Source organism: Peromyscus maniculatus, chromosome 17, assembly GCF_049852395.1.
Source record: "Peromyscus maniculatus bairdii isolate BWxNUB_F1_BW_parent chromosome 17, HU_Pman_BW_mat_3.1, whole genome shotgun sequence".
Taxonomy (NCBI): Eukaryota; Metazoa; Chordata; class Mammalia; order Rodentia; family Cricetidae; genus Peromyscus; species Peromyscus maniculatus.
Window position 1 is genome coordinate 61,635,083 of NC_134868.1, and position 9,557 is coordinate 61,644,639.

Genomic DNA, 9,557 nt, shown 5'->3' on the forward strand with positions numbered 1-9,557 from the left:
TATTGAACACTTTCAATACAGAGGAAGTAGTTTTCAAATATCTCCATCTGTGGCCAGTGGAGTCCATGGGTGTGGAGGCTGTGAGCGCAAAAGGCTGACTGTGCTTGCATTCCCTTGTATTATCAGGCTATGCCTAGGTATTTTCTGATTCAAGGGATTCAGCCACCAAAGCTTGCCTTGGTCCCTTCCCTCATTAAAGAACTATCTACGTCTCCTTTGTAGACAATTTCACCTTGCTATGTGCCTAGAGGACTAAGGCAGAAGGGAATGGCAGCAAACATTCCCCATACTGCCACCTAGAGGAAGACTAACCCTGCTGACTTAGCTGTGTGTGATGACACTGCCCTTTCTCAGCATTCTAGAGCTGATGCACCCGCCCTTGTCTCCCTCCCCTGAAACTGCCCACTTTCAATTGCACAACTTCTTTCCTACAATCTGACCTTGCTTATAAAGACATGATTAAAAATGATAAACATTTAAATATACAAAATCTGATATTTCTTCAAATGGCCAATACAGTTTAAAATGAAACTCATGTTATATTGTTTACTTTCTCATTTATAAAATAACCCCTGAAAACCAGCAAATTCTCTATAGATTTTATTTTTTACTTTTTGTAAGAAAAAATATGCAATTTGAATATTTGGACAGTTTAAGAGAAACTGGTGACATTCATGTAGATAACTATTGTAGTAAACATGAAATTAATCAGGTATTAAAGTCCAAATGCCCATTTTCAAAACCATCTTCTGAAACACGAAGTTAGAGTTTTCATAATTGCAAAAAAAAAAAAAATTGTCTCGGTAAAGAGTAAGTCATCGCATTTAAACATTAGTGTGACTCCTGGCTCCAACCAGTGAGCTGGAGCCAATATTTTACCTTCCGCCAGTCTCTAAATTCTACTGAATCTAAAGTAAAAACTTAAAGATGTGCTGCATTCATAGAAGTGACAAACTCTGAAAAGTGGTTCGTTATTAAAACTGAGACTTTTGAAAACAGTGTGTGAAAGAAAAGGGCAGAAGCTGTAGTCCGGGGGATTCAGAGTGAAAACGACAGAGAAGCCCGGAGCTGGCTGCTTGCAGACCTCCTGGATGGGGTCTGACTGTGTCTTGTGTGTCTACATCGCCGCTGCTGATCTTTAGTTCAGCCAAGTCATCTCCAAGTCAAGAATGAAAGAGAAGTTACGGCATACAAGTGAAGTGTGAATTTCATTAAAATCGCTCAAAGAGTGCCCGCAAAATGTCAATAATTGGGAATAAATAGATTTGAAACACGGAAGTACTAGTCAAAGGATGTAAAATATCACTGTGGTGGGGTTGCCCTCAGCTGTCATCCCACCAGGCAGGCTGAGGCAAGGGAATCTTGGCATCCAGGTCAGTCTGGGCTGTATGGTCATAGAAAGTCTCATAATAAGAGGAACCCTCATTAATTATTTTTCCCTTTAATTCATCAATTAAAGACAAGGGTCTAATAAAATAACAGCATGAATTTATAAAATTCTGAAAAAAAAATGTCCTTAAATATGTTCACACAGTAATGACGGATCAAAGTTCTTCAGTCAGTGTGAAACTCTGAGGTATGGACACAATACAGAGAGAGTGTAAAAAATTAAAATAAAACACAAAAGCACATATGCTAAGTGTTATAGAAGAAATATTTATAGTAAACAATGTGCACTCAAAGCCACAGCAGGAATCATAAGACAAAAACCTCAACAAAGGTAACACAATTGTACCGTTAGAGTATCAATCGTTTTGGTTAGTAGTAAATGTCCCGGGAAACATGAATGTTGATGAATATTTGTACCTGTTGACAAAACAGAAAAATATATAGGAATCAACATGTTATAGTATTTATAAATGCATGTGCATGTATAAAATAGAGAAAACTAATTAAGAGCATCTATAAGTTACACATTCCTCAGATGATAATATTCCGACCAGACAAAAAATTTACTAAAACAGATACTACTCATGACTGTAGAATGCTAACACTTGAAAAAGCAATTAAGTAACAAGACATACGCAAAACATGTGAATACCAGACGTCTTCAAGAAAAACCATTGCACTTAATACAAATAAAAGTTTAAATGAATGATAAATGTATTTTTTAAATATATCAAACAAATTAATGCAACAAAAATACAGAAATTAATGTGTTAGCAAAAGGAATAATACATGACAAGGTTGAGAATGCATCTTTAATAATACAATGAAAATTAAGGAAATACTTCAAGTCTCAGCAAGAACAATACAGAAAAACACAAGTAACACATTAACAATAAGGAGGCAATGTGGAAAAATTAAGAGTTTGAAATCTATAAATATAAAAGTTTCTGCAACATGAGCCATTTTAAAATATGAACAATCCAAACTACAGAACACCACCTCGACACACCAATAATCAGAAAATATAATAGAAATAGAACTACCTGTAAGAAATTATATTCATGAAGTTTAGAAATTCTGCCTTTTTGCTTTTCTTTTTAAAAATTTTTCTTGTTTGCGAATTTCCTGCTTGACTATAATGTATTTTGATTTGATATAATTTGATTAAATCCACCCCAGCTACCTCCCCTCTTGTTTATCCCTGAACCACTCACTCCCTGACACCTTCGGGTACTGTTTTGTAAGCCCATGAGTTCAGTCGATGCTGCCTGTAGGCAGCTGGGTATGGTACCATCTACTGGAGATCCCCTGGAGAATGGGCAGCCTCTCACTGGCTGCATTGCCCAGCAGCTCTCAGTTGCCAACTGCTCCTCAGATGGGGTGGGACTCCACCAGCCCCACAGCACCTGTGCTGAGCTGCAGACTGGCTTCACATTGTGAAGGTCCCACATGCTATGAGCCCAGCTGTGCAACAGCCCCATCAAGCAAAAGCTGTTTCCCTGCAGACATCCACTACCATTATGGCACATAGCCTTGAAACTTGATGCTCCTAAAGCTACGCATTATCAGACACATTGTGTGGACTCCTACTGGTAATAAACATGCAACATATAAAACAGACACTAGCAAATCAAATGCAGAAGAAAAATGAAAAGCATAATCTCATTTAAATGTTTTATATATGAAATCTACAAGTTAAATTTATTCCATATATGTGTGTACCTTGATAAAAATATGTAAATTGTTCAGTATTGTCTTTTTTCTCTGATGATGCTGCTGCTGATGTGATGACGATGATGTGATGATGATAATATGAGGATGGTAATGTGATGAGGTTGATGAGGATGTGGTATGATGATGTGATGAGGAAGAGGAGGAGGATGTAATGATGATGATGTGATGACAATGATGTGATGATGATGTGATGATTATGATGATGTGATGATGATGATGATGATGATCATAATGGTGATAATGATGTGATGATGATATGATGGTGGTGCTGGTGGAGTCAGATTTGGTTGATTTCACATTGTTTTTCTTTATAGTATTATTTTCCAAGCTTTTATAATTAGAATTTTCAACAAGCATTTTAAAGTCTTTAAAATTATTTAAAAATTGAACTTTCTCCCTAGATGCAAATATCTCAAATGGTAGGTGTCAGAAATAATGGAGGATAACCTCACATGTTTAAAGATTTTATCTATGTATCTGGCCTTCTTGTGCTGAGATAATAAACTAAAATGACCACATAGTAAGGATTATGTTCTTTGGGGCTCAAACTCAAAGCCCCAGACATGCCGAGCATGCATCCTACCATCCAGCACAACCCCCAGTTCCTAAGAGTAAGTATTTGGAAATCGTAAAGCTTTTCTGTTAGCCAAAGTGTCATCACACTCGTACGTCCACTGAATCACTGTTCACAGTGGCCAAGAAACAGCAGTACAAATGTCCAGCTGAGGAGCTGAGAGAGAATGCGTGGTAGACATTTGAACATGTGTGTGAATATATGTACACATGAATACCATTCCACCATAAGAAATGGAGGAAATCCTGCCATTTCAGCAATGTGAATAGAAACAGACACGATCATGTTCAATGAAATAAGCATTGTCGCCCTGCGGGACTCTGAAATAGTCGGTCTTGTAGAAGTTGTGAATAGAATGCAGGTAGAAGGTAAATGATCAGTGGGTGCCAAACTGCAAGCAGGAATAGGTTCTAGTACGATGTTGTACAGCGGGGTGGCTACCAATTAACAACAAGCTACAAGAAAGGGTTTTAAATATTTTCACATAAAGAAATAATAAATGACCTAATCTAAGCCTGGTACAACCCATACATATATTGAAATACTGCTTGGTACCCCATAAAAACACACAATTACTATTCTTTTATTACTACCATTACATTTATTAATTAAATGTATTGTGAACACATATATTTTCTTCTAAAATGAACAGCAAGAGAATGTTGCTTTTTTTTCCCAAGTGGTTGTTTAGTCACAGGCATAGGAACCTCCAGGACAATCAGTGGAGATCCAGTGGCTTCTTTGCCAGGATGGGCTGGTGGCACATCTGCTGTAGATGAAGCTGTGTGTCTGGAGCTGATCCGGGGGCATGGGTCATAGAGAAATAATAGGTCTCGGGAAAGCAGAGAGCTGTAGGAGCAAAGTCCACTGTTCCTTTCTGAGCTGGGTCTGAAAGAGGTCCCAATGTTATCCCTGAGAAGGAAGTACTTGGAATTTATGCTTTGGGAATTTTCTTCTCCCTTTCTAAAGTGTCTGGTGAAATGATTTGAACTTTAACGTGTACGTGGCTCCCAGTGATATTCTTAAGATATAAAAGGAAAAAAGAGAAAGGTAGGAGCTGTGGCAGTCCCAAACAAGGGCCTATTGGCCCACACTAATTGTATTATTCTGTCTATAATGGTCTTAGTTTAAATCAGAACCCACCTTCTGAGTAATGTTGGGAGGCCGTCTTTTTTTTGTGACCTTGTGAAAAAAAAATACTTCAGTTCTTAACATTTTAAAGTGCTCATCAAACAATCTTTGGGGTCTTGTTTGTGTTGCTCTCTATAACCATTTTTCATTGTTGATTATGGTACTGTAAATGTATACTTCGATAAATGACTGGTCTATTGCTGAGATGTATGAAAGAAAATATACGATAGACATGTCGGAGCTGCAGATCTCATTAATTCAGTCTTTTTTCCGTATTCTTCCTAGGCGAAGGTGAAGTTTACCTTTGAATGCCTAAGAAGAAATGACTATTGTAAGCATCACTATAAACATACTGAAGCATATTCTATTGAAAGCTTCTTTGTGGTTAATTGAATAGATGTGCTTGGTTTCTCATACAATACGAGCTCATTCACCATTTATTTGTCTAGGCATTCTGATCTGTACTGCAAATGTAATGGTGAAACTGTTCAGTTCCTGCTTTCAAGTTGAGAGTTGGGTGTGGGAATTGACACAAAAATGGGCAGCTGTGATTGAAAGGGGGGGTTGATTGAAATGCTGTGTTGAAGAGAATGAAGAGTAAACCACTGGCAGTGTGACCTCACACAAGGAAGATCCTCTCATCCACTCCTGAGGGATAAGTGCGATGAGGGACACACTGGGAATCAGTGGGAGGAAGGGCAGCCTGGCTCACACCAAGTGCTCCCGAGACCGTAGGGCACTGAGCTGTGGGAGGGGTGGGAAAGATGCTTGGATTTCATGAGGTGGGTGCAAGCGATGAAATGCCGTGGCAAATCACTATTGTTAACATTAGCCAAAATTATCAATATATTTGTTAGTCACTGAGCCAAGCACTTTCCATGGAAGAAAAAATGTCACTTAATTCTTGAAACACCTCTCTTTAAGATTTTCAAACACAGGAATGATGTGATGAATGTTCATTCTAAGACCCCATGAGAAAAATCACTAGATAAAAATGAAAACAGCAACATTAGCTGCCAGGCAGCTTATACAGCTACTTACAGTATTATACAAACTATGGCAAGAATCAAAACAGGACAAAAATAATAATAATTTGTTTTAATCATCACTTTGACAGTTTCAAAGTACACACTCATCAATTTTAAAATACAAACAATGTGTTTTTGGAGGAAAGAACAGGATTCACCTAGAAGAAAAAGGAGAGCAGAGAGAGAGAAAGAGGTGAGAGAGAGACAGAGACAGAGAGACAGAGACAGATCAGAGAAGTTGGTTGGAAGTTGCAGGGTGCATGGGAATTACTAGTGAAAGAGCCGGAAGCTTCAGAGTGCGGAGGGTCCACACCAACGTATCAAAGCATCAATTCCTGGGGTCACAGAGGGTGTATCAAATGGGGACCCGCTTCCCGTGAGATGCGGAGACCCTTCCTGTTCTCTCAGCATCACAGACAGAATGAGGGTCACCCAGGGAACTGTGGGCAAACAGGACTTCCGGTGCTTGACATCTGATCCATTTGCCCTCTCTCTAGGCGGGACTCCTTGGTGTTGGTGTATGGATTAGGTTAGTGGCCACATTCCTGTTAAGGGTTGAATGGTGGCCGAGTAAACTCCGTCTGCATGTCCATCTGGAACCAGAAGCTCTGATTGTCAGTCTAGGAATGTTCTGTATACTTTCAACGCCCAGCACGCCCTGTCCCCATGTGGGACTCCAAAGCACACTTTGGGAGCAGGGCCTGTAGGCAGCACAATCCTGAAGGCTGAAGGACAGCTGGCATGAGGCTGTCCCCTGCATCCTCCACCCCCAACCCTCGCGCCCCTTCCTCCGCATCCTTGGGCTCTAACCTCCCTGCTCTTCTCCCCCCCCCCCCCCCAGGGCTCTACGAAACCTTCCTAACCAATGATGAACCCGAATGCTGTGACATCAGGAGCGAGGAGCAATCCGCACCCCCACCCAAAGGGACCGTGGACAGAAGAGACTCCTGTCCCAGGACGTCGCTCACAGTGTCCTCGGCCACGAGACTGTGCCCCGCCCGGCTGAAGCTGTGTGTACTCGTCCTCATCCTCCTTCACACAGTGCTCACGGCCTCCGCGGCGCAGAACTCCTCGGGGCTGGGCCTGGGCGGCCTCCCCACGCTCGAGGACAACTCCACCCGGGAGGACTGAGCGCAGGCAGCCCGGGGGCGCGCGCGTGTGCGCATGCACCGAGCAGGGCTGGGCAAGTGCACACGCTCCTGCGCGCAGAGCATTGGCGACCCACCCGGGATGCGCACCTGCTGCTGCCCGGGGAACTGAAACCCACCCGGGTGCTTTACCCTCCGACTTCCCACAAGACCTGTGGGTAACATTCAACAAGATGGGCCCGATTCCCAAGGACACAGCTGCAGCTTTTTACCGACTAAGAGGCTGCACGTGACTCACTTTCTCACACCATTTTATACACTGTGTTTTAACATTTGGAGGGTTTTTGTTGGTGGTGGTGGTGTTGGTTTTTTGGTTTTTTGATTTTTTTTGGTTTGTTTGTTTGCTTTCGGTTCGGTTTGGGTTTATTTTCTGTTTAGTTTATTTCATTTCATTTTTCTGCACTTGAAATGCAGGATTTCTTTGTGGGTGAACTTAAGTCTCTCCACTGTCTATCTATCTATTTCTAGTCATTGTGTATCCATCAGATACTTCTGTCTACGTCCAGTCAGTTTCTAATAGAGGAATGACCGCTATAACCTCACGGTGTAGCAAAAAAACAAAAAAAACAAAAAAACATAAAACAAAAAACAACAACAAAAAAAGAAAAAAAACAAAAAAAGGAAAAAAAAAAAGAAAAGAAAAAATAAAAAAATTCCCTAAGCCTCCTTCCAACCCATGGACGCCACGCCCTGCAGGCCCTGCTGGCCCTCGCCTTCTGTCCCCAAGCAGACAACATCCGCTTGCTTCTGTCTGTGTCTCGCATGGTGGGTGTGTGTGTCCTGCACAAGCCCAAGCAGGGGGAGCCGGGGCCTAGCGGTTCCTCTGGATGGTCCCACAGCGCGCTCTGAGGGTCAGGCAGCGCACAGGTTTTATGTGGGGGGAAAAAAAACAACACACAATGAAAGAGTGAAACACGCTCCCGTGAACCGAGTCGCTCCAGTGCCCATCCCCAGTTCTTTCTTCCTGGCCAGGCAGACAGGAGCGGCCCACGGCCCAGGGCCAGCGAGCAGCCCCTTTTGAACACTGGGAGCTTGCCTCCAAGGAGGGATGGGAGCAGAGACCAAGAATACAGATCCAGACTTCTGTTCCTCCCTTATCGCGGTAGAAGGGATTATAGTATCCAGAATATGTACCATTTTATCCCAGTATTGCCCCAGCCTAGGGTTCCAGTTTCTTCCAGGTATAAAACATATACAGCTCTGCATTATCACAGAGGAACTCTCCTTTTTAAAACAATCCACAGATCAGCCATTTTTACTACAGTGCGAAGCGTCCTCGCTCCAGCAAGCTCTAGGCGGCTGAGAAAAATTAGTCCAATCACTGTTTGCATTTTTCTTTCCTTTGTGGGAACATTTCACCTGCTGAGTGTATATGAATTTGCTTTCTAGAAAGGCTTTTTTGGGTTTACAGTAGGGGCCAGTGGAAGGAAAGTCAATAAGGGCTGTTTTTACAAAAACAAACAAAACAAATAATTTTAAAAAGACACTTCACATTCCTTCCTATTCTCTAACTACACTTGGGAAGTGCACTTCGGGTAAGTTTGCTGTGTGGCTGAGAGATGAAGGAAACCATAGACAAGGTCCTCTTAGTGAACAAAATTTAGTTGTTAACTTTAGAGCTATTAAACACCCCCAGGGCATTTGTTTTCATTCAGAAAGATTCTATCCTCTGCATCATGCTTAACCCTGCGACATGCGTACAGTATGCATATTTTGTTTTGAATAAAATGTTTTGTTCCAGTCTGTTAAGAATATTAAAAAATAATAAAGGTATTGCTTAATAAAATTGCTAGAATTGTTTAGCAGTACACGCACAAATATTTTACTAGATTCTTTGTTTTACTAGTGTTCTGTTGAGAACTGAAAACCTAAAATGGTCTGCATAAATACAAAAAGAAAAAAAAACACCAAAAAAAAAAAATGTCAAACTCTCCAGTTTCTTTTTCCTTTTCTTTAAAAAGAATCCTTCCCTCCCCCCTTACAAATGGAGATTTATTTACAGGTGTGTGCACTCACATACACACAGGTAGACACAGATACTACGTTTTAATCTGTGAGAACACAGTGCTCTTTGGGGATGTAAAAGCTGGCAACTGTGGCTTCGGGAGGACTTCCAGAGGACTTGCTACCCGCCTGAGGCAAAAGAAGGATGGCTCCCTGGAGAGCTGTGTTCAAAGGATGCAGGGTCAGTGACTGGATTCTGGGAATGCTGCCTGCCCCTCAGTGGAAACGCCACGCCCAAACCTGATCTCCTCAACACCCTCCAACCCATTCTATCTGTGCTGTAACCACTTCCATTCTTGGAGAAAATATGTCAGTAAGAAAAAAAAAATGCTACCCCTGTTGGCTGTTACGAAGAGAAGCTGTGGTTCTTTCTAAATATAGAATAGCATAATAGTAATGATAAACTAGAACCCTGGATGGATTGTGGAGGGGACATGCTTTCACTTTCTCTTAATATTCTTTGCAATCCATTAATGATGTTTTCTCCCCAAATGTAAGAGATGGGTAGCTTTGCTTTCAGAATGAAGACAGAAAAATGTAAAAGAAAAG

General features: G+C 41.4%; 1 protein-coding gene across 2 annotated transcripts in view; it reads left to right on the forward strand.

The window, feature by feature from the left end:
• The window catches only part of Nalf1 (NALCN channel auxiliary factor 1), a 528,588-nt gene extending 520,653 nt beyond the window's left edge, over positions 1–7,935 (forward strand). Inside the window, exons 3-4 of one of the 2 annotated variants that reach the window (XM_042262521.2) lie at positions 5,114–5,159; positions 6,698–6,810. In XM_042262521.2, the coding sequence (XP_042118455.1) occupies positions 5,114–5,136 (23 nt within the window). In that variant the 3' untranslated portion in view covers positions 5,137–5,159; positions 6,698–6,810. Of the gene's footprint in view, positions 1–5,113; positions 5,160–6,697 lie in introns of both variants that reach the window. The other variant, XM_042262520.2, reaches the window with a different exon arrangement.
• The last annotated feature ends 1,622 nt before the right edge of the window (positions 7,936–9,557 follow it).